The 25,302-nt window shown below is 39.0% G+C and overlaps 1 protein-coding gene across 1 annotated transcript in view; it reads left to right on the top strand.

Annotated features, from left to right (window-relative positions):
• grin2da (glutamate receptor, ionotropic, N-methyl D-aspartate 2D, a) overlaps nt 1-25,302 on the top strand; it is a 261,238-nt gene that overhangs the window by 169,530 nt on the left and 66,406 nt on the right. Inside the window, exons 7-8 of the mRNA XM_085263506.1 lie at nt 8,972-9,086; nt 20,314-20,519. Of these exons, the coding sequence (XP_085119632.1) occupies nt 8,972-9,086; nt 20,314-20,519 (321 nt within the window). The remainder of the gene's footprint in view (nt 1-8,971; nt 9,087-20,313; nt 20,520-25,302) is intronic.

Below are 25,302 nucleotides of genomic sequence, written 5' to 3'. Positions count from 1 at the left end.
ATTCATGATGTGAGTGCTAACATAAGTAGCAGGATGAATGTGAACTGTAGGACTATATACTCTCTGCTCAAAACTGATCATTTTTTCACAGTGCCAACAGATAATGGTCCAACACATACTGCAAAAGCAACCCAAGAGATTTTAAAGGTGAAGGGATTAGTTATTCTTTGATGGTCAAGTCAGTGTCAGTCCCCTGGTTTCGATTCAGTAGAGCATGGCTTTAGTTATCAAAGACAAAACCAAAGCCAAAAACACCCATGAGCAGCTGACGGTGGCTGTACTAAAGGCAGGAACTCCAGGCCTCAAGGGCCAGTGTCCTGCAGGTTTTAGATCTCACCCTGCGTCAACAGACCTGAATCAAATGTTTAGTTCATTACCAGGCCTCTGGAGAACTTCAAGACATGTTGAGGAGGTAATTTAGCCATTTAAATCAGCTCTGTTGGATCAAGGACACATCTAAAACCTGCAGGACACTGGCCCTCGATGCCTGGAGTTCCCCCCCCTCCATGGCCTAGGAGAATATCTCAAGGTAGACAACACAGAATTTAGCAATGTCCATTGGTCCTAGATGTCAGGCAGTATTAAAAAACATTTTTTAGCCTCTAAAAATAGTTAATGGATTTTGGGTGTAATACCTTGAATTAAAGCTGAAAAGGGGAGGGGCTGACGTTATCATGGTGGCAGTGGTTTATGGTGTACAGAGGCCAAATAAATTTTGGTTAATTTTCAGCTTCTGGCTAATGTTAAGGGAAAAATGGGAAAACATTGATTCTGACCTCAACATGCTTTCTGTGTTAATGGCACAGTTTTTCTAAAGTTAGCATCAGTATTGAATCAGATCTAAATACTTGACATCCAATTCATCCTACTGAAAATCAACGCTAAGATGAGCTTCTTTCTGTCTAGCCCAGGATTTCCACAATCTTTTGGCGAGCTTTTCTCTGCCCCTCTGTGAGCTGGAATAGATGTAGGCCTGGGTAAACTTTATTGCTACAAATGAAAAGGTGGATTAACCAGGGTGAGCCGAGTGTTATCCTCCACTGAATCCCTGAATTATTTCCTTTTCAACATTGATGGGTCTATTTCTTTCCCTGTCTTGCTTTTTTTCCCCTCCGCTGTCTTTCTGTTCTTTAATTTCTTCTTTTCAGCTGTAGCCCCATGATATTTATTTTTCTCTTGCCTCCCAGCTAGGATGCTCATAAAACGGGTACTAATTCCACTGGGAACGTTTCTTCCTCCACTGTTTGATGCACAGCAGTCACATGTCTCAGTAGCAAATTCATCGATTACATCAGGCTCCATCTGAGCTCAGCTGTTGTGTAGGTATAATGCATAGAGCCTGGTTTCCCGCTGAGAGTCTGTGAGAGTCTCCTGCTTCACTCTGTCATTCTTTTTTTCTCTCTTTTTTTTTCTTTTCTGTCTTCATGCGACTCTGCCTCCTTGGTCACAAAGTCACAAGTTGTTTGTGTTTTTTTTTTCAGGAAATCATGTTAATTTTATCACAGTCAACATTACTGATGTAAATATAATATTTACTAAAACTTATTTGCATTCACTTTTAAAACATATTGAATCTAAAAAATATGTATATCTGTTGACTTTTAATAGCTAAAGACCTCCTAGTGAATAAAGGGAAGTTGGCAAAACATTAAGAAATGGCTACTACAGCAGTGAAAAAGAACATGTAGAAGACACTAACAAAGCTGTGTAGGTGTTTTATGGATCAAGCTGCAATGAACTGCTCCTACAGAAGCTTCCTTGACAGATAAAAATTTGTGTCACTGGTTGGTCACTGTGTATCTAGCTAGCTTATGAAAATAAGATGGATATTTACACCCCTTTTTTAACAGAAATTTGCAAATATGAATAAAGTGTAAAACTACATAAATAAGGTGAACCAAAATATAAATTCCATCAGACTTCCATGTCAGTCCCATTAACCACTATCAAACCAAATCCACAGATATAAATCCATAATTTATCTTATCACATGGCTAGAGATATGACAGAAGAGAGAACGCTATTTATTTATTTTTTACAATTTGCATGATGAATTTTGGATAATTATCCCAACATTTATACAACCATAATATAAGAATATAAGATAATATAAGAATATAATAAGAATAAGAAGAAGGGGGTATTTGGATATTCATGCTTAACAGTGTGCAAAGTATAGTTAGCAGTTACCAGTGACCTTTATTCTTAATAAAGAATAAATCAAGTGATTTCTTTTAAATTTCAAATACTTGTATGAGGAGTGACATCAGAAGGTGAAAAAAACAAAACTGTGACAAAAATGTTTAATTATGTTTTTGTTTTTTTTTTAACAAAGGTGTTCCCTGAGGCTTCAGCAGATGTTTCTTTGGTACATGTAGAGGAAGATCTGGGCAGTTAGCATGAGCACTGGCAGCTCAGTACACAAACATTCACAGAAAAGGAACTCGCGGCTCGTCTGATTGACAAGTGGAACCTACAGGACAGAAAACACAAACAAAACCAAAGCTTTCCATTTAAGACGTCACACATTCAACAGCGATCTTGTAAGGGGTATAACAGAATAAACCATTGAGATGAAACCTTGCACTTACTGAAAGGTGACTCGTTACATCTTATCTCTGCCTTGAAAAGTAAAAATAATGAACTATTATGCTATTAACTATTCCTTTGATTTGACATTGTTGGGGAGAGGATTGGTTGTTAAATTTACATTGCGGGTTCAAGAGCTTCTTAAACTCATCTTTTGGATTTTTCCTGTAGCAGCTGCTGGTTCATACCGGTAGCCAGTGTTGGGAAGGTTACTTTTAAAATGTATTCCGTTACAGAATACATGCCCCAAAATGTATTCTGTAACGTGTTACGTTACTCAATGACAGTAACGTATTCTGAATACTTTGGATTACTTAATATATTATCATGCTTTTTACAACAACGTGAATGTACTATTGCTGTGTGATTTATTACTGTTACTGAAGGTCCGCAACTCCGAACTGTAGTAAAGGGACCTCTGACTAATACGGCGGGGTCCCTGCCGGCTCGTAGCCGAAAAATAGCTTTACTTTGTTGTGTGGGTCAACTTTTCTTGCGAGGGACAGAGAGAGGCGTTGAAAGACTGCTCCAACGGAACGTATTGTTTTCGGAGGAAAACACGAACACGGTGTACAGTCGAGTCTTAATAGCTTACTTACAACTGGGCTCATCAGGCACTCTTCTTGGCTGCAGTGGTTATTATTATATTTACATGCTTCCAGCTCCCGTTTTTCCTCGACGACAACTCGTACCTTTCCACTCCCCTTTTTCTCCCTCCTCGCGCTCACAGACACATAACGTGTATGGCAGTCCATTCTCCCTGCAACACGGACTATACTGCCCATGATGCTACATTCTTTAGAGCTATGCTGTCACGATCCTGGGTCTTATGACCCAGTGTTTTGAGTTTTAGTTCATTTTGATGTTTTAGTTTATGTAAGCCCTTCAGGTTCCTAAGTTCATTTGTTATCATGCTTAAGTGTTTCTAGTTCTTATTATTTCCCCCTCGTGTTTCCAACTATGGTAAATCTCCCCTGCTTTTCATGTGTTTCATGTCTGTGTCTTACATTGTGAAGTTTGGGTTGTCATGTCTACGTCTCATTATGTTTCCTGTTTTATTGTGAAGAGGTCTGGTGTTTCTGTGTTCATCGTGTTCAGTTTTACTCTTCCCCTGTGGCGTTGTTATGTTCATGTTGATCTACTGTGCCTTTCTGTTCCATGTTTCAGATCCCTATGTTCTGTCTCCCCCAGTCTGTTAAGTCCACATGTCTTGAGTTCCGTCAGTGTGTTTCCTGTTTTACTTTCACAGTCTGTTCTATGTTAATGTTTCTAGTTTTGCTTCCCTTGCCTCGTCCTGCTTAATTACTCTCAGCTGTGCTCTCCTCCTGTGGCTCATTCCCCCTCGTTATCCCTCAGTGTATTTAAGCCCCATGTTTCTCTTTGTCAGTGTTGCGTCCTCCATCATAGCTGTGTGATTTTTCCCTGTGGCTCCTTGTGCTTTAGTTTTTCCCAGTTTAGTTTATTTTGTATTGTTTTTCGTGTCCCACTCCACGCCAGCAATAAAGCTGTGTTTTTTGAGTTTAACTTTTGACTCTGTGAGTTTGCGTTTGGGTCCTACTCTTGCCTGCACACAGCCGTACTGTGACATATGCTTGTAGCTAGTGATGGGCAGATGAAGCCCCATGAAGCACTGAAGCTTTTCATCCAATTGGTTCACCCCAACGCGAAGCTTCATGAAGCTTCATTTGCTCTAGCAGGACACCTACTGGACGTAAAAATAATAGCTGGCATGAATTTGAAGAGTGTGGCATTTTGCACACAGCCTGTAAATGTCAACAACAAAAGGAGTGTGTAAAACATCTATATTGTAGTGATGGCAGTATACTGTGTATATTTATAGTGGCAGTATGGGAAATGATTATTTGGAAATGCTTGAAATGGAAATGATCATTTACTGTGAGGTGAGGTGTGGTTGGGGTGTGGACAGTAGTTGTGCTTTTGTAACGTTGAGGTATGGACAGCTACACACTGAGGCTTTGAGCCTCAGTCCTGCCTGTTCACATTTTATTCTGTAAAAACTAAATTTTCACTGCTTTTACGTCCTTTTTAGTGGGGAGAACATAGCTGGGATTTAATGATTTAACAAATCTTTTGAATCCTTTGTCCTCCACAATGCTAAATGGCTGTGAGTCCTCAATCACCATGCTGACCAGGTCTTCATCTATTTGAGATTGTTCTCCTGAGGAAAGACAATAAAGACAAAGCACAAATATAAATATCACACACGTAACTTATAACAGTTGTATAATATTGTTATATCATTTAGTAACATTACTGCATGCTATATTATCATTGCATTTGATGGCTCACCTGGTCTTGCTCCACAATCGGTGTTCCTCTTATTCTCATGCAAAGCTCTGTAGTGCCTAAGCATGGATGAGGTGTTGCTGTTATATCCCAGCTCCCTGGCACATAGCAAACACTTCACCTTGTACAAAAGTCAAGACAGCTCAACATAAATTGTATTGCACCATCAGTATCATGACAATACATCTTCTGTAGAAATTTACCTTGTTGGGAGGAATAAAATCAAAATGTTCCCACACAGGGGAGGACATCCTCCTCTTCTTAGCTGGCTCCATTCTCTCCTGACTTTCCTCACTCTCATAAACCTCCATACGGTCTCCAAACTCTCACTAACCGCAACTCTCCATCAAACACCCACATTTTTGAATGAAGTCTGAGGGGTTTATATCGCTGTCATATCTCGCGGCAAAGTTCGAACCACTTCATGAACCAGTCACGTGGTACAGCCGGGCAGCGAGGCTTCGGACGTCATCATTTTCAGCTCCTCCCATAAATGAAGCAAGCCTCGATACGCGCTTCGCGGAAACGCCCCCTCCATTACTCGACACACGCTCCGAAGCCTCGATACAGAACGTCCCATCACTACTTGTAGCATTCTGCCTGTTAGCTTAGCACAACAACAACAACAACAACGAAAAGGCGCTCTCTCACCCAGGAAACACACAGTCGCAGAAAGAGAGAGAGAGCGTCGCCCTGTAACCATGGCAACCGTAACGCTGCCGCCTGGAACAACAGAACGTAGCTGTCAAACAAAACCCAAACAGTCCTGACCCGCGACAATATGAAACAGGAAAGTACTGCAGTGTAATCCATTTATTTCAACAAAGTAACTGTATTCTGAATACCACCTTTTTAAACGGTAACTGTAACGGAATACAGTTACTCATATTTTGTATTTTAAATACGTAACGGCGGTACATGTATTCCGTTACTCCCCAACACTGCCGGTAGCAGACCTATTTGCTGGTACCCATTCTCAGTGAAGCACTTCAGTGAATCATGTTTCTGTGCCACGCAGCCCTCTTTGTCTTATTCTCTGTATTGCGTACACTCTCGCTGTCTGCATCTGTCTCCCTCTTCTGTTGCACTCTTCTTTCTCTTCGTCTCTCTCCCCGTCTCTTACTTTTATCCTAGTCACAGTTTCCAAGATGTTCTTTTTTTCCCTTCCACCTTATCTTTATTTCTCATGCTCTCTCTCAACCTCCTCCAGCTCCTGCTGCTCTTCCAGACTTTCTTGCTGCTGTCACTGCTGGTACCCTGCATCTCTGCGCTGTACTGTACCGTGTGTGTGTGTGTGTGGGGGGATCAAGAGAATTTGAGATGGTAGGGTGGAAGTAAGAAGCAGAGGCAAAGTAAAGGATAGTGGAAGTAAAAGGAAAAAAAAAAAGGGAGGTGAGGGTGGGAGATGTGACATTGTAGCCTACACTCAGCTGCAATCCAGCTTTACCTGGCAGAAGGGATGGAGACATTTCTTTCTCGTGCCACTGCGAGCCTCGAGGCAGACTTTTTCTCAGGTGTAAAAGCAGGTGAAACAGAAATACTGACGACCTCGGGGACCTGCCAGATGTCAGGCAACATCAGCTGCTTGTGGGCACAGCAGCGGGTTAGAAGCCTTCCATTTTCAGGAAAGTCAAACACTTTCCAGTCATGAAATAGGTACTCATGAATTCAGAGGCACATACACAAGTGGCTTCTTTTTGTAAAAATGCCATCAGAGGTGCGTGGTCTACGAGGTTACATCTGTAGCTGATGTGCCGAAGGTGTTCTCACTGTTTTGGCTGCTGAAGTTAATATCCATTAAATGAATTCTTCTGAATATTCAGAATGTGAAACAATTTGCAGTAGATTTGGCATTATTCAGTTTATTACGATAACTGGTGCTGAAAAAAGTGGGTTGATGCTTGTTTTATTATTTACAGGTATCTCTTCAATAATTATTCTGATCTTAGAGTTTCTGACTGGAGTATATTTGGAGTAGATTGTGCATTTGAGTTGCAGTTACATGTCAAAAAAAAAAAGGTAATGATGACTATGTCAAAAACATGAGAAGTTTGAAGTGTTTTCAACCAACCTACTTGCAAGGTCATGCAGTGTTGGCACTTTAACTTCACATCAAGAAGTTTCAAGGATTCTGGTCAGCTCAGGCCTTTCTGTTTGGAGTTTTCATGTGCTTTCTTTGGGTCCTCCAGCTCCTCCCACAGTCCAAAGACAGTGGCCATTGTAACTGTAGTACACTCAATAATTCCCTTGCTTGTGGAACCATCTTTATCAGCAATAACTTGAAGTAATCATTTTCTAGATGACTTTATCACTCTTTTTAAATCACTGTGGAAGAGTTTTGATCCACTCATCATAACAAGGGTGCTTCAGTTCAAGGTTTGCTGTCACTTGCAAGTTCCCATCACAACATTTGAATCCGGTTGAAGTCTGGACTTCGCACAATTGCATTACCTTGGTTCCTTTCTTTGTCAACCATTCTGGTGTGCACGGGATTGTTCTTCTGTTGCATAAACTTTTTTCAGCCAAGCTTTAGCTGTCGGACATTTAACTCTAGAATACTTTGGTATACAGAGATTTCATGATTGACGCATTGACTGCAAGGTGCCCAGGTTCTGTGGCTGCATTGGAAACCCATGCCATGAAGCTCCCTCTGGTGTTAACACCTTTGGCGTTAACACCAGAGGTGCTTTAGAGCTCTGCAAATACTGAGTCAACATGTCGTTTCCACCTCAGCACTCAGCAGCCTCACTCTTTAACTTGATGTTGTCCAACACTTTGTGGCTGAGATGCTGTGGTTTCAAAGTGCTTCCACTTTGTAATAATACCACTCTTTGCACTGTTGGTATCTAATTACAGTCCCATGCTGAAATTCAGTGAGCTCTTTAGAACAACCAAATCTTTCATAAATGTTTGCAGAGGTAGACTGATTTTATCCACCTGTGGCAATGGGCCCGCAAACATCTGAATTCATATTAATCAAATTCACCAAATTCAATTGAATTCTTTTCAGTATAGTCAGATGTTGGGCTGCTAATAGTTTAGTTACTACGGTATATCACTTTTTCATCTTGTTTCTGCAGTGTATATTTTTGTGTTTCCACGACTGATTACTGTTGATTAAGGGTTACTTGAGTTGTTAAGGCTTTCTTTCAGTGAGGTTGCTTGTTTTTGGGAACATGCAGGCTTCATTAGGATGCTTTGATGTGCTCTTTTCCAGGTGCTTTTAGGGTAGATGTTTCATTACAAAACATCAAAGGCAAAGCCTTCTCTTTCTCTCTCACTATCTGTTTTGCACCAATGCTACTTGCTTCTTTTCAAGTATTAAAAGTGCGCTCAAGACCTTCATGGCTTACACTCATATTGTTCTTCTGCAAGCCTCCCGCTGTTGTAGTTGAAGTCGGGGAAACATTTTAGCGAATTTACTGCTTTATCTTGCGTCCCCCTCCAAGCCTCACCTCATCTTGTCTTTGCTTCACCTCATGGTCTCAGCTCCTCAACAATGTCATTTCCTCTTAGAAATGTGTTTTGTCTTTAGCACAGAATCCCTGATGTTTGTTCCCTGCAGTGCAGGTCTCAGCCCTACCTTCACAGCTCTGATTACTTGATTCTTGTTTCTGGACTTTTTCTTTTTCCTTTTGCTTCTTTATTTCTTTCTAATAAAAAGAAGCAGAAATTGCTCAACGTTTCTGCTATTTTTAATTTCTATAAGAAGTAATAAGGTTGAAAATTGTGTGTTGCAGATTTCCTAGAACTTTTGCATTAGACACAGGATAACAAGGATAAGAATAGAGTAGAAGTGAGCAGAGCTTAATGCTGTGGGTTCATGGATGCACTCAGTAGACATCATGGAAATCCATCAGTGAAAAATAAGTTGGCAAAACAGACGCTTTTCTGGAAACAAAGAGAATTTTGTTGCAAATTAAATGAGACAAATTAATAACAAATTAATGCCTTAAAAACAGCAGAAACATATCATCATTCCCATTTTCTATTCCACTCAAATTGATTGATTTCATATTTGAGGTATATAGATTAAAGAAAAAAGAACTTATCTGCTCTCCAATCTCTGTTGCAGGTACTTCACCAATATATCCATAGGTGGACGGGACTACTCTTTCAACAGTGATGGCTACTTATCCAAACCGCTGCTTGATGTTATCTCCTATTCCAACGGGAGAGGCTGGGAGGAGGTCAGTACATATCTGTGTAAATTGGCACTAATTACCCAAACGTAGCAACTAGATAGGCTAACCACAATTTCACACACCATCAAACATGCTAACTCATCACTGCTCAATTTCACCTTTTATGCTCTCTCTGCCTGAAGCTCATCTCTTCTTCCTCCTTTCCTCTCTCCAATATTAGATCTCCCCTAGGCCCCCTCCTTTCCATCCTTCTACTCCTGTCTGTGTTTTTCAGCCTTGTTAGTAGGTGCTAATGCACAGTCCAATATCTTTGCCATCAGGAGCAGTTGTACAGTAATAGTACTAAATCCAAGGTCTTCCCTCTGTGGGTACTTTAAATTCCTCAAGCTTTCCTTCGACCTGAAGAAATAAGTAAACCTTTTTGTTCTTCCCACCCTGTTCCATTTGCTCCTGACCTTTTAAGACTCAATATGTTTACTGGCAAGTAGCAGACTCAAGGTCTCCCTAATTTTGAGAATGAAAACCTGAAAGGAAAAAAAATCAAAATTTTAAAGAAAAACATAAACACACACACACACACACACACACACACACACACACACACACACACACACACACACACACACACACACACACACACACAAGCACATTGTTTTAACTGCATAGCATCACAGTAAGTCCCTCATTGCTGTAGTGTGTTACCTGTCTACAGTCGCTCAACACTGACCTAAAAGTTCAGCACTATACAGCATTTAAGGAGTATTCATGTAAGAATCTGGACATTTAAAATGATTTAAGGAGCATTTAAAGAGAAGATAACACAAAATACTGCAAATATATATGTCTTTGAGGAACAAGAAGTACTGATATTTTTACAGCAAATTATAGTATGCAAACTAAAATAATATTAGAATCAAGTATTTTTGCAAATTACTTTTAACAGTAAGGAAATATTGTTTTGAACAAATCTGCCAAGACTGTAAATTTCAAAGGAAATTTCAATCACATGATTGTTTATGTTAATGTCTCTCACAGCAACACTTCTGTTTCTCATGTTGCTTCAGTTTATGAATTTTGGTTCATAAACTAAAATTTTGGTCGAGTCACTCAAAACTCTAATTATTGTCTTTTCCGCCATTCATTTGTAGATTTGAGTTGTGCTTGGGATCTTTGTCCTTTTGCATAACCCACTTTTGGCCAAGCTTTAGCTGTCAGACAGATGGCCTCACATTTGACTATAGAATACTTTGATGTACAGAGGAGTTTGTGACAGTGACAGCAAGGTGCCCAGTTCCTGTGGCTGCAAAAGCCCAAATTACCCCCCCCCGACCATCACTTTTGGCAATTAGTATGAAGTGTTTGAGCTATATTTTGTTTTCTGCAAATGTGCCGCTGTGCATTTTGTCCAAACATGTCCTCTTTGATCTTGTCTGTCCAAGGGACATTGTTCCAGAACTCCTGTGGGTTATGCAGATGCAACTTTGCAAGGCATTCTTTTTAGAAGTTGGATGCTTTACTCCTGGGAACCCTTCTAACCAGGCCACACTTATTCAGTGTTTTGTTTTTTCTTGCTTTCATGAACTTTCACATTTAGGATGGTAACTGTTTTTACCCTGCAGGCTTAAAAGCACAATGCGGTCACCCAGGTCCAAGATTGTGAATGCAATAACTCGAGAAAAGGATGATGTAGGAGTTTGAACTTTATACTATAGGTGCATCTGCTAAAAATCTTGGACAAGTTCGAATTTCAGTGACCTTGAGGACCTAAAGGTCGAAGTCAGAGGTCTTGTAAATGCAATAACTGAAGAATGATGTCACCTAGAATTTTGAAATTCTTTACCATATCGACTGAAAATTTCAGAAAATTTTAAATCTCAGTGGCCTTGACTTCAAGGTCGAGGTCAGATGTCAACTTTTTCTGAAAATCACCTAGAACTTCAAATTCATACCATAGGTGCATCTACTATAGGAGGCTGAGGCACCACTGGCACTCGCTGCCAGCATTTTTAGGCTTCTCAGAGCGTAGTACAATATGATTTAGGGGTGTATTTGCTGGGGGATACACGCCTGCAAAGATCAGCAAATAGCCAAAACATCTGCTTTTATAGAGGTGGCCACACTGCAATTGCAAGTTTGGTCCTCATTGTATTATGCTGATTATACAGCATATGATTATAGTGAACTAAACCATGAAATATGAACAATATATCAAAGAGACAGTAAGAAACTGTGGAAGTATTTGAGAGAACAAATGAAATGTTTTGCTCTGTTTGATGTCAGATTCAGTTGTACAATCTCATTTGGCCATTCTTTTGTCACCAGCTTCACTTCTTCTCTGTGTGTCATGGCAAATATATGATCTAAGAAGGCCTCTAAGATTCTCTCTTCACTTGCCCACATTCTTGATAAAACATATTAACTTGACAATGCTGCACTGCAATGCTTGCAGCATGCTGCAATGCTGGACTCTGAGGTTTAAAAAAAAAGTTATACTTAATGTTGGTGTGGTTTGAGGGTAGTGGTGGTGATGGTGGTGATTGTTTTGCAGCAGATAACAAGCCTCACATCAAGATTCAGATCAGTGATAATATTGACGATGCTTAGTGACTGCTGAACAACGGGCACTTATTTTGTAACGTCTCAGCTTTTTTAGTTATGTCTTTTCTCACCCGGTCTCGCTTTGCTTTTGAGCTCTGTATTTCTGCTGTATTTCTTCAGTCTTCTGGCAATAGTTAACCTTACACAAAAGCGACGATTTATAGTTCTGTCTGGTGCTAAGAGGCAGCAAACTGAAGTACTGCTCTATCAGTGGGAATCATAGTACAATCTTCAGCCCTTTTCTGAAGCATCTCACCTTTCCTGTATTGACTTTTTGCTGAATGAAGGCTGCAATATTGACAGAGGAGATAGGCTTCTGACTAGTTTTCCATACACTTGGGGTAGATAGAATTAAAAAAAAAACAAAAAAACAAAAAAAAAAACTGGCTGCAGCAAGCAGAAAAACTGAAAGATAAGAGGTTATGTTGCACCGTTGTGCTGCTCTTTTATATCTTATGCTCAGGTTATTTTGTAGAGAAATTCCCCAATAGAGAAGTTTACCCCAACTGTGTTGAGCATTTCAGCATTTAGCTCATCATCTTTGGTTTACCAGGCCACAACCACATCAAACAGCAGATTTAAAGAAATGCTAACTAGGTGTCAAACATATTGTACTTGGCATTTAGGGGTGAAAAAGCGCATTTATCAGCTTAAGGATGAGAAATGCAATGGAGATTAGAGATAAAAGAACAGTGTGTTTAAATTCATCATGGACAATTTCTAATGTTAGCTACAGAAGATTTTCTCAGTATTATTGTAGGGTCTTTACCTCTATCAGTCAACAAAATGCTGTGGATGAACAAAAGAGAAATGTAAATCAAATCAATATTTGCTGTGACCACCCTTTGCCTTCAAAACAGCATCAGTTCTTCTAGGTACACTTGCACACAGTTTTTGTAGGAACTCGGCTGGTAGGTTGTTCCAAATCTTGGAGATCTAACCACAGTGGATGTAGGCTTCCTCACATCCTTCTGTCTCTTCATGTAATCCCAGAGACACTCGATGATGTTGAGATCAGGACTCTGTGGGGGCCATACCATCACTTCCATTACTTCTTGTTCTTCTTTATGCTGAAGATAGTTCTTAATGACTTTGGCTGCATGTTTGGGGTCGTTGTCCTGCTGCAGAATACATTTGGGGCCAATAAACAATCATTTCTATTTCTGAAAGCATTCTTTGTTAACAGCATTTTTCACACCTGCCTGAAACTTTTGCACAGTACTGTAATATAAAAGTAATATTAAATAAAGAAAATGATATTGTTGCACACAGGCTTCCTTTTAGATCTCAAACAAGATGTGGAGGCTATAACTGAGACTGTTAGAACTTAATTTTTCATTTTGTTGTTTGCTGGATTGTTACTTGTTCAGACTTCTATTTGACTTATAAGCATGGCTTACATGGTTAAAATTTCTTTAACATTGTGCAAAAGTCTTGTGTGACCCTTAATTTCTCTGGTGTTTTGTATAAGAGAGACCAGGCTTTATGAAGGTTTTTCAGCTGCTTTTTAAATCATTTTCAGTTCAATTCTTGTACCTGAAGGAGAATATATTCTCAAAGTAGGTTTTAACTTTGCAAACATACAAATGAAGGTGTAGTATTGTCTGTATAAGACTCTTATTTCATAATCATTAGGAGGTGGTGATACTTTCAATGTAAAGTGCAGCAGCGGATCAACAAACACTAAATAAGAAAATAAAACATTTCTCATTTGAACTGAATCTGCTGTGATGCCGAGTGTTGGCTTTGGCCTTAAAATTACTGCAGAGATTTACCAGAAACGTGCAAAGCACAGAAGACTTTAAATAAAAAATACAGGTGGTTCACAACGGGCGATTTACTGCATTAAAATGATGCAATCCAAACATCAGTAAAACCACTGCTAAGACATCCACGTAATATATTTCACAAATCATGTTATTAAAGTTATGCTTCCATCATTAGGATTCAGACACTCCTCCAGTTTCCCATAGATTTTGGGAGGTTTATTCCCTACATTCAAGTTGAGGGGTCATATGATGACAATGATGCTTTGCTTCACAATCTCAAGAATGATATATCAGTTATATGAAATGGGTGTCAGCTGGTACTAATCTCTACATTGCATAGTTTAAAAAAAATTGTAGTCTGTGGGAGCAGGAAGCGTTGTTTGTAGTCACTCAATAGTGACTGTTAATTCTCTCCTCCATGTCAGAACATGCTCCATGCTCATAGGGAGATCATTTGTTGCTGGACTTTTCTGCTGGTCAATGTGAGCACAATAATCATATCATGTGATTTAAGGCCATATGTGCTGGACACCGTGTACATCAACAGGGATCTTGGTTCACATTGCTTGTTGGACTCTGCTGGGATGCTACTGATTCTAGTCCATACTTTTTAAGGGCCAAATTTTAGATGCAGCCAAGGGTGTAAAGTTCAGTCCTCTCAGGATCTTTTCTCTGCTTTTTGTAGATGACACAGTTCTGTTGGTTTTAAGTGATGGGGAACTGTGGCAGTGAATAGATGAATGGATTATAATGTTGTCTAATTTGTTGTAAGAATGTGCACTCCAATACAAATGATGCTGGAAATGAAAGGATTCTTGTTGATTTTTGATGTTCAGCTGTCAGCAAAGCCTTATTTCACATGAGGATTTGAAAATCTTGTTCTGTAAATTTTATGAAGTTGGCTGTTATGTGATGCAACACTACAGCAAGTCGTATTGCATTTGTTTGTTCTTTGAGAGAAGCGTAAACATTGGAGTTTACAGAGGATCAATGAGCAAATAAAATAAGAAAGATGACTACCTTTATAATCAATCTGATAAGAGACCTATAATCTTAAACCACACAAGTCCTAATCCAATTTCAGTTGAGTTTAAAAGTGTAATAAGAGTTTTACAACCTCACAACACAGAGGGATGTAAGTGCACTGTGGACTTGATAAGAGATGTGGATCGATTACAGTGATTCAGAAGGTACTTTGCGAGAGACCAGGCTTTCAGAGTGGACTTGTACACAGTGTACACTCCCAGCCACCTATAGAGGATAGGAAAATCAAATTAGGTTTTAAAAACGAATGCAAATTATTAAAATAATATGCAGACTAAGTGTGGCGACAATAAGAAAACCATTTAAAGCATTTTGGTTAGACTAACCAGTGATCGATAATGTCAGCACAGGTGATGCATGTATTAGATTGCATCACTAAAAAAGCTGCAATGTAGGTATGATTTTATCTAAGTTTAAAAACAACAACAACTCTACAGTTTTGGAGTTCACTGATTTTTTTTTTTTGTGCCATTGTTCCCCTTTAAAATCTCAAGGCGACAGCCTCAGAACTTTTCAAAGTCTCCACGTCTCTGCTCATCAATACTTACCTGTTCTTACCAAAAGCCTTTTTTCATATTTAATGAGAATTTAAAATACAGCAACTCCTGTTTGAGTCAGATATACACACAGACTTTTTATAGCCGGATCTAGAGACTGAATGCTCCCATCTTGATGTCTTGTTTTGATCTCTGTGTATCAGAATATATTTAATTAAATCACTCTTTACTCAAGCTTCATGATGTTGACACCATAATTTATAATGCTTTTAGAATTGTCTCTGCAGCTTTATGAGAGGTTTTGCTTGGAGAGCTTGATTACTACAATTTGCAGCTGTTGTGCACACATAACAGACCAGCAGAGTAAAATACAGCCAGACATCACTTAATAGTGGTTTTGAGGCCACTGTTGAAAAAAAGGTTGCATGTATTCTTACCGTTTTTGTTAGAAGGATTTTTGTCTTTGTGTGAAGAATCCATCTACATCTGCCTCTTTAAAACATTGGAGTAGGGTTTTAACTAACGCTAGCAGATGACTTTTTTTTAAGAAGTTTGGAAGTTTACATGACTGAGAAAGATCACTTGGAAAAGGAACAGAATTCAGGACAGTGACCATTTAACCAAAAATATAAACAATAATAAAACTGATGGTAGGACCAAAGAGTCAAAAATAACTTCCACAAATGAACTAAAACCTCATTTATTTATTGCCATATTTACTCATATTGATGTAAACTCATAGGCAGCTCTTATTTTAAGAATATTTATAGTCTTGTAATTGAATGTGCTTTGCTACTTAGTAAAAACTGACTGTTGTAACAGTGAGTTGGCCTGAAACAATCTTTGCAATTGCTACTCTCATCACTGAGCGTTTGAGTGTTTGGTCTTTGAATGAAAAGGTGCTCAGATAGTGATGTGTATTATCTTCGCAGCTGCAGCAGCAGTGGTTTGTTTTATAGTAAACAGAAGACACGCAGTGTTACAATGAGCTGTGTCTGTGTGTGTTTGTGTGTGTGTGTGAGAGTAAGCAGAAGTAAAAATATAAAGAAAATCAAATATTCTAAATATTGATTTTAAAAGCCTTTGTAAGAAGTGGTGGGATTATTGTCAAATTATTGACAAGAGAAGGGTCGAAAATCAATGTTCTGTATGATGATCGATCCTGCAAAGCATTTTGGGTGCAGTGACTGGTAGACATTGTCTGAAGAAATGTCTGAAGTGTTATGTTATGAAAAAGGTGTCTCAAACAGCGATGAGGAGGCGATGAAGTTGAGCAGGGCATAGTCACAATGGCAACTGTATGTGATGGTGTTATAAGTGCACATAATATAAGAGGACCCAATGAGGGCTGGAGCAATGTACCAACTACTGATATGGTGTAAGTGCAGGTTTTTCAAGTGTTTCTCTATGGAAAGGGTTCAGAAATTCAAATCAAAGACACAGATAACATTTTTGGTTTGTGATAAAAGGCCTGTTATTGACGAAATGAACTAACTTTGTCTTTGTTTATAAATGATCTGATTTGAAATATTATTTTTTTAAATTTAAAATTTTGTAATTTTGATATTGATATTGATAAAATCCCTATAAAAATCTCTGCTTTTCATCGCCAAGCTTTTTTTTTAGCATGGACTCTTATTTACAAGCATAACTTTAGTCCACACAGTTATTATATCTGGAATAACATTTAAAAGAAAATCTCTCTTCTTAGATAGTTGGTTTAGGAATAACATTATTTTAGTCAACCAATTATTTGATTCAAATGGTACGCTTTTCTCCTATGAAGAATTTTGTTTAATTTAGCTATAAATCGTCATGATTATACAAAAGTATTTGGCTCAATACCATCAGGGGTTTGTATGCTGTTTAAGAATCAACCTAATATCACTTCATTCCACAGGCCGTTGGCATCTCCCATACAAACTTTTGTTGGCAAGATTTGCTTTTCTAAGCAATCTAAAGACAACAATAAATCTATCAGATCTTTATTTCAGAGTACCATAACCACGCTACCATATGCCATTTTTTTTCTGGAACGAAGTTTGGAGACTCCCTAATCAGTTTTTAATTACCAACGAAATTAAAGATATTTCTTATAAATTAATACACAGAATTTATCCTTCTAAAGATTATCTTCAAAGCAAATTCAATTTAGACATTGATACAAGCTGTAGCTTTTGTAAAACTTCCAAGGAGAATAAAAAAGAAAAAAAAAAGTGTTTCTCTATGGAAAGGGTACAGAAATTCAAATCAGAGACACAGATAACATTTTTGGTTTGTGATAAAAGGCCCGTTATTGACAAAATGAACTAACTTTGTCTTTGTTTATAAATTATCTGATTTGAAATATTTTTTATTTGAAATGCTGCATTTAAAATATAGACACTGGGCTCACACACTCAATGGATTAGGGCTGTTCGATATAACGATATATATCGGATGACAATATAAAAACGTCTATCGTTTCATTTTATGCTGTCGTTTGTTTCATGGTGTCACAAAATAAACTGTTTACAGCAATATTTTTTCATCGTTTTGATGGTCACTGTAGTGGCTATATTAATTTTGAAGTTCTCTCTTTCTCTTATATTTAATATAACCACACTATGGACGGACAAGCGCCTGTTTTTATGTGTTGTGGTTAGCAACAACGACAAAAACACCATCGCGTGTCCGCTTGTTTATGTTCCACATAAACCTTTCACAATAAAGCTCAAGATCCTGTTGAGACTTTTCAAAATAAACTGAATCACGTGAAAGAGCAGATTATTTACAGATGAGAATTAAAAAAGAGCCGCCAGGTGCTAAAAAATAAACCTTAGACTCAAACGTTAGAACAGGCTTTTCCCCGCAGCACGCCGTGTAATAAATACTCACAAAGAAAACAGCGGCCATTACAACTTATGTCTAAAAATATATAGTTTCATGCATCTGTTAAAACACTCGACTCCACATGACACGCAGCTGGAAACACTTCCTGCAAGTCGAGCTGCCCGAGAGTCACAGAATTTACAGAAAATGTTACATTTTTGTGATTTATATCGTTGGTACGATAGAATTCTTATATGGATATGAGATTTTGGTCATAGCCTCACAGCCCTACAATGGATGCACACAGGATAGTAGCACGAATACAGTTTCAAACTCTGTTATAAAATTCAGTTCATAATGACAGCACAAATGTATACAAACACTATTCAACTGACTGCAAGTAACAACTCAACTAACATGAACAATGGCAGATAAGCACTAGCTACTTCTGAATAGCTACTTTGTGCATCCAAAGACTGGAGGGAAATATAATACATCGGACATGCCCTGATTTTTAAAACAGACTTTACTGTGTCATTCACACAAAGTCAGAAATGGTTGCATTTTGTCATAGATTACCTGTGTTTCCAGCTCTATTTGAACTACACAATAATCTTTAGAGATGGGATCTGAGAAAGTAAACGGTGTAAGCAGGGTGTCTGGTTTGAGAAGCTCTTCTTTTTGAATATGATGTTCTGTCGGCCTCCTCAACCTTCAGCTGACGCTCAGTTTCCATGTATGTGCGAATATACAAGGCAAAAGGAAAAACTGTGGAAAAGTGGGATTAACATTGGTTCTTGTTTACCAGAGACACTGTGGTAAAATAAAGCATGAGATGAAGAGGCTCATTTGATGCGGGGTCAGCACTAATGCTGGCAAAGAAGGAGCAAACCTGGAAGGCAAAGCTTTTCTCAATCAGTCCAAGCTTGAACTCTCAGTTTTTGTCATTAGCTGTAGCAGCGTCTTTATAATTACGCCTGTAGTGATGAAGTGCTTTGAGAGACTGGTCTGTCAGCACATCAGGGCCGGTCTGCCTCCCACTCTGGACCCCCACCAATTTGCCTACAGGACAAATCGTTCCACCGAGGACGCTATCACCATAGCGCTCCACACTGCGCTGAGTCACCTGGAGCACCGAGGAAGCTATGTGAGAATGCTCTTTCTGGACTTCAGCTCAGCATTCAATCATATCATCCCGGAGATCCTGGTCCAGAAACTGTCTCACCTGGGACTCTCCACCCCCATCTGCCTCTGGATCAAGGACTTCCTGACAAATAGACCACAGTCTGTCAGACTCGGCCCCCACCGGTCCAGCACCATCACACTCAGCACCGGATCTCCACAAGGATGTGTTTTGAGTCCCCTCCTGTTTACGCTCTACACATCCGACTGCTCCCCTACCCATCTCTCAAACACCATCATAAAGTTCGCGGATGACACCACAGTGGTTGGACTCATCTCAAGGGGGGATGAGTCGGACTACAGAGATGAGGTCAACAGACTGACTGAGTGGTGTTCAGTTAACAACCTCCAACTGAACACCACGAAAACTAAAGAACTCATCTTGGACTTCAGGAAGGGCAGAGCTTCCCCACTTTACATTCACGGGAGCTGTGTGGAGAGGGTACACTCCATGAGGTTTCTGGGCGTGCAGATATCTGATGACCTCTCCTGGACTGCAAATACTACAGCGGTGGTTAAAAAGGCCCAGCAGCGTCTCCACTTTCTGAGAGTGCTCAGGAGGAACAACCTGGAGGAGAGGCTGCTGGTGACATTTTACAGAGCCACCATAGAGAGCATCCTAACGTACGGCATAACAACATGGTATGCAGGGTGCTCAGCTGCGGACAGGAAAGTACTGCAGAGGGTCATCAACACAGCCCAGAAGATCACTGGCTGCTCTCTGCCCAGCCTGGAGGTCACTGCAAACTCTCGGTACCTCAGCAGAGCTGGCACTATCATCAAGGACCACTCTCACCCCAGCAACCAACTGTTTGAACTATTACCGTCAGGCCGACGGTACAGGTCACATAAAACCAGGACAAACAGATTCAGGGATAGCTTCTTTCCCAGAGCTATCACCGTAGTAAATAAGCACACAAACAATTGAACCTATTCCATACCGTCACTGTCATTATATTATGCTGCTATTCATACTGTCATTATATTAATGCTGCTATCCTGTATATATTGTACATACTATTGTTTGAGTACTTACGATTGTTTTTTTTGTACTTTTTATATTTTACATTTATATTTATTATTGAAACTTGCACCAAGGGAGTGGCACTCCAATTTCGTTGTACTCTGTACAATGACAATAAAGGCTATTCTATTCTATTCTATTCTATTCTATTCTATACCAGCTGCTTGAAATGAGTTTTCAACATAAGGCACCCAGTCTCAGTCTTAGAGATGACGTGAACAAGGAACTTAAACATTTTCTAATTATATTGCACTATATTTTAAACCAACATACAAATATAGAAGTGACCAGATGTTTGCAGCTACATGTCCTGAAATTAGCTGATTGTGGGTTTGAATGCTCTACAGGTTGGCTGGTGGGAGAATGGACACCTGCGACTACGGTATCACCCCTGGTCTCGCTATGGCTCTTTCTTGAAGCCCCTGGATGACTCCCAACATCTTCGAGTGGTCACATTGGAGGAGAGGCCCTTTGTCATAGTGGAACCTGCTGACCCAGGCACTGGCTCCTGCATCCGGGACTCTGTACCCTGCCGCATGCCCGTTAACTCCAGGTAATTCACAGCCACCACCCCTGGATGGACGAACAGAGAAGTGAAAACATCAAATAATCCATTCATTGCATTGCAAAAAAATATTCAATTATTCAAGTGTCTAGCTGTTTCCACACATCAACTCCACATGAGATCAGGAGAACATTTGGAATTGCCATTCCTCACAAGTAGAGGGAATACATACGACTCTGGGCTCAGTTTTCCTACTGGTAGCTAGGAATGAGGAAACATCAGATCACTGTGATTTTGTTAAAAAATGTAATGTGCTGTTCTCTCATGGGTATGAACAAGACATGCATAATTGCTCAGTTAAACACCATTTCATGTACAATCTGTCATTTACATTCTCATACGCTGCTCTAGCTGGTAATGTCAAAATGTTTGGGTTTCATGCATGTATAAAAACTGGTTGAGATGGTATTTTAGTTCATATGATTTATGTACAGAAAAGCAATCTTCTAAACAATAAACACAACTAAAAAACACTTCTAAAAACTCCACAAATTAAATGGTTATTCATAGCATCCAAAAATCCATCTTTAGCCTGAAAATGTGCACGTCTGTCTTCATCACTGCAGGGGTGAAACCTTTGGTTTGGCTCACAGAGAGAGATCATATATGGGATGTACGGTGGCCCTGAGACGTCAGGTGCACTGCAACTTACAACAACATCAGCAAATAGGAAAATATTGCAAAAGCATACAAAAAATAGAAGTTAAAAAGACAACAGCATCACAAAACAGCTGCAGAAGCTGAAACATGCAACAGATTGCACTTCAAAGAATGTTTGTTGGTGTTGTGAGCGAGAAAAAAAATGCAAGAATATTCTGTTCTTTTTGCATAATTCAAATAATACTGATGATATATGTTTGCAGTTAGTTTTTTCCCCATCATATTATTTTCTCCTCAAACTCACTTCTGTTGTGTTTACTGAGTCCTTTTGTTTATCCGTTTATTTATTTATTTTTAGCTTTTGATGTTTTTTTTTTCCCATTTGCTGGCTCTTGTTCTTGTTTGACCTCCAAGAACCACCATAGGTATACGCAAAAATATGAAAAACAAAGTAATTGCTATGAAAACAAATAGAAATAGTTGCAATATGTTTTTGTAACAATTTGAAATAGGTGGCAACGCAAGATGACCTGTTGTTTGGCCATAAGCTGAAAAAAACAGAAGACTAGATACCCCAATTTTCTATCAGCAAATACATCAAGATTGTTACAACAAGAGGTGCTTCAGTACATAATGTGTTTTCTCCTTGTGTTATTTTCTCTGAGCTCTTATCAGCTGGCAAACGGTAGTAGAGAGTGGGAAAGAAGTTTCAAAAAGTTGTTAGATAAAGACCATCCTGAAACCACAAGGACCTTTGCCTTAATCCATTGTAAAATTGAGCTGTCTGGCCACACATCAAAGAACAGGACAGTAAATCGTTATCGTTTCCAGGTGGAGTGTACATACAGAAAAAGGTTTAAAGAAAGGCTTACCTTCTGCGACCAGTAGATTAAAGAATAGAAAACAGCTGAATTATTTTGGCTGAATTTGAGAAAATACATTTGTGTCTCTGTCTCTCTGTGTGTGTGTATATGTATGAAGTTAGTTGACATCAGATTAAAACTAGAGATGGCACGATACCACTTTTTTATGTCCGATACCGATACCGATATCATAAATTTGGATATCTGCCGATACCGATATGAATCCGATATAGTGTTTTTTAATCAACAAAACTGTTTTTTAAAATATCTTGCTGCATTTTGCAAGTCTGCAAGTTCATACTCAAGTTTAAAACAACAACTACACTAAAGCTATTCTGTTATACCTGTATACAAAAAAAATATTTCATAGTTCAGCAATACTGATCAATCTAATAAACTTAGACCTACACCATCCTCCCTATTCTGGTATTTTAAAGAGTACTTAGCATAAATATTAAGCAACCTAACTAATAGGGTTCCAACTCCCAGCAACAACAAAAATAAATAAATAAAAAATAGGGAACCACCCCTCACGCTCCACCTCATGATGCTTAATCGACGTAATCAACCTTAATTTGATGCAGTGTGAAAAAAAATGCACAGAAATCAATTATTTTTCAAGAAATATTAAATAGATTCAACATCTTTCTTCAACAAAATTGCAGACTGCACAGATGGTACCTTCCCAAAGGAAAATGTACTATAGCTTACTAGGGTATATATTAGACTTAATAGTCACTATATACAGTAATTGACTTCTATTCATTTTACATCAAATTAAAACTTTGGGTGTCAGATAATTATTTATTAAAAGCTAGACATTTTAAATGAGAATAAGAAAGAAAAGTATGTCTTTGTGCCCCCTATTCCCTGTTAATGCCCTATCGGCCCCCCTGGCTAAACTTTGCTAGATCCGCCCCTGCACAGTTACCAGCGTCAGCTACGTAGAAAAAGATCCTGGTGTAGAAAGTAATATTAAATAAATTGTAACAACAGCTTATCAAGCTTAAACGTGCTGCTGTTGTTCAGCCGCTGGTTTCCTCTTTCTGGTGCAAAGTGGACCAAAAACAAACAAGAGAGACTCACAACAGAAAAGCCGATCAGCTGATCATTAGCAGTTTCACGATTGAAGTAGCAGCCGGAGAGCGAGAGGCAGTCGCTCGTTAAGCTTAACGTGGGAATGCTTTACAAACATTCAGAGATGGACTTACACACTTGCTTTACTTCTCTCGGGGATAACTTTGTCGGAGATGAAATGCCGGGTTGCTAGCAAAGCTCCAAATGCTATCCAGACCACGACAGGTCCCGCATGCCACAGCTGCTCTATCACGTGATGCCTACTGCTCCGACGTTCTGAGGTGAGTTACGGCGTGTTGCAAGTTTTGTGAGGTGCTTTCGTGATATTTAATGGATCGGATTACATTTTTTATTTTTCTCCGATATCCGATCCAGTAATTTAGGTCAGTATCGGACCGATACCGATACGTAATATCGGATCGGTCCATCTCTAATTAAAACGTGTTGAAAGAAACATGGATTTCTTACAGCTTTTTAATAGAAGAATGATGGAAGAAGCAAAGTAAAGGCAGGTTAATCTTTTCTTGTCCTGCAGAAATTGGGCATGTCTCTAACTGTGTGTGTGTGTGTGTGTGTGTGTGTGTGTGTGTGTGTGTGTGTGTGTGTGTGTTCTGCACCCCTTGTCTACCCCAGATAAGCTTCCTTCCTGCCAGTATATGACTTGGCCAACAAAGAGATAACAAGTTCATCCTCCATCAATTATTTTGGCTGAGAGTCAAGTTTGCTCCTTGTTAAGGTTCAAAATTGAGGAGGGAGAGTACAAACCACCCTTGGTCCAGAAGCTCTTGGTCAAACAATGATTTTAATGACTACACACGTGTGGGAAGACAACTCTGTACGCCGACAGCCAGTAGTCTTCAACTTAATCAAAGCATGAACAGATATTTTATAGCATCAGGGTTTGATTTACTGACGCCCCTTCATGCGTCACAGATACATTTTATACATAGATCAGATCAACACCACAATGACTTTTAACCCAGAAGATCATCTTCTATTTTCATGGCTGGTACTTTCCGTTCTTGTCTTAAAGTGAATTGTTCCTCTTTCTTGCCGAGACATGACTAATCTCTCCTCTAAATAAATCTAACTCATGTGTGTGTGTGTGTGTGTTGACCTCACATGCTCTCTGTGTCACCTCTTCACCTACTAACTGTCTGTGTCTCGTCCTCAAATGCTCTTTCTCAATTCACCTGTTGCACTTCTGACCTTTTACCAGAACAGAGGCTCATCCTTATGTGTTACAACCTAACTGAGACTATGTATATGTCCTCTACTAAATAAATGTTTTAACCAAGAACCTCTACTAAAACCTTAATATAAAATGACCTGATATAAGTGTTTTGTAAGCATGTATTGCAATTCCTTCTATGTTCTAGTTTTCCCTCAGCATGTATCACCTGAACAGTCACGTCAGTGAAGCTTAAGACCTTTAAAGAACCTGAACATCAACTCAAATAAGCACAGATATGCATTGTGTACACAATAGTTATAACTGCATCTAAAATACAAAATTAACATCATCATAAACATCTTAAGGCCATCTTAAAGCTATCTGTTACATTGTTAAAGCCTCGTCTTAGCCTGCTGCTCAAAATAACTTCCTGCTTCTGCAAACTCTCTGCAAGCCTGTTTCCTGTCAGCCTGTGACTTTTAGCCTTTCTGAAAGACACACACTGTTAAACCCCTGAATGCAATATAAACTCCAGATTATATTATTAATGCAATGGTAATAATGATGATTATTTAACAATAGCAGTAAAATAATTTCCCTGCTCCACATCCTTTACTAATCAACCCACTTCTTTTTATTACTTTCCATTATATGCATTTCTATACTTGCTTCTTACTCTCATTTTTCTTTTTTTAATTACACATATAAGCATTTTCTGTTTGGCTGATTTGCTATCGTTTTTCTTCACCTGTCACAGCACCCTTGATCTGCTGCACTGTGTTTGCGAAGTTGTTTTTCCTTTTATTTTCTCCTGTGATCACCACCAAGGTCACGGTTGTTTGCTCAGTTTTTAAAATAAACACACAAAAAATACCTGAGCACAAGCAGGCACTAAAATGCAACTGTATTTTTCTCAACACGTTACTTGTCCTTTTTCAGTGTCACATCGCTCCTGTAAAATGCCTTGAAAAATAACATGCACAAAAAATGAACTGTACTGTAAAAGGATCTTGAGCAACAGAACTGTAGATATTCAGTCATTGTACTTGACCAGAGG

The sequence above is a fragment of the Mchenga conophoros genome, linkage group LG22, assembly GCF_057382185.1.
Source record: "Mchenga conophoros isolate Kocher_MC1m ecotype Shallow Benthic linkage group LG22, M_conophoros_male_GT1.1, whole genome shotgun sequence".
Taxonomy (NCBI): domain Eukaryota; kingdom Metazoa; phylum Chordata; class Actinopteri; order Cichliformes; family Cichlidae; genus Mchenga; species Mchenga conophoros.
This window is presented reverse-complemented; position numbering and strand designations above follow the sequence as displayed.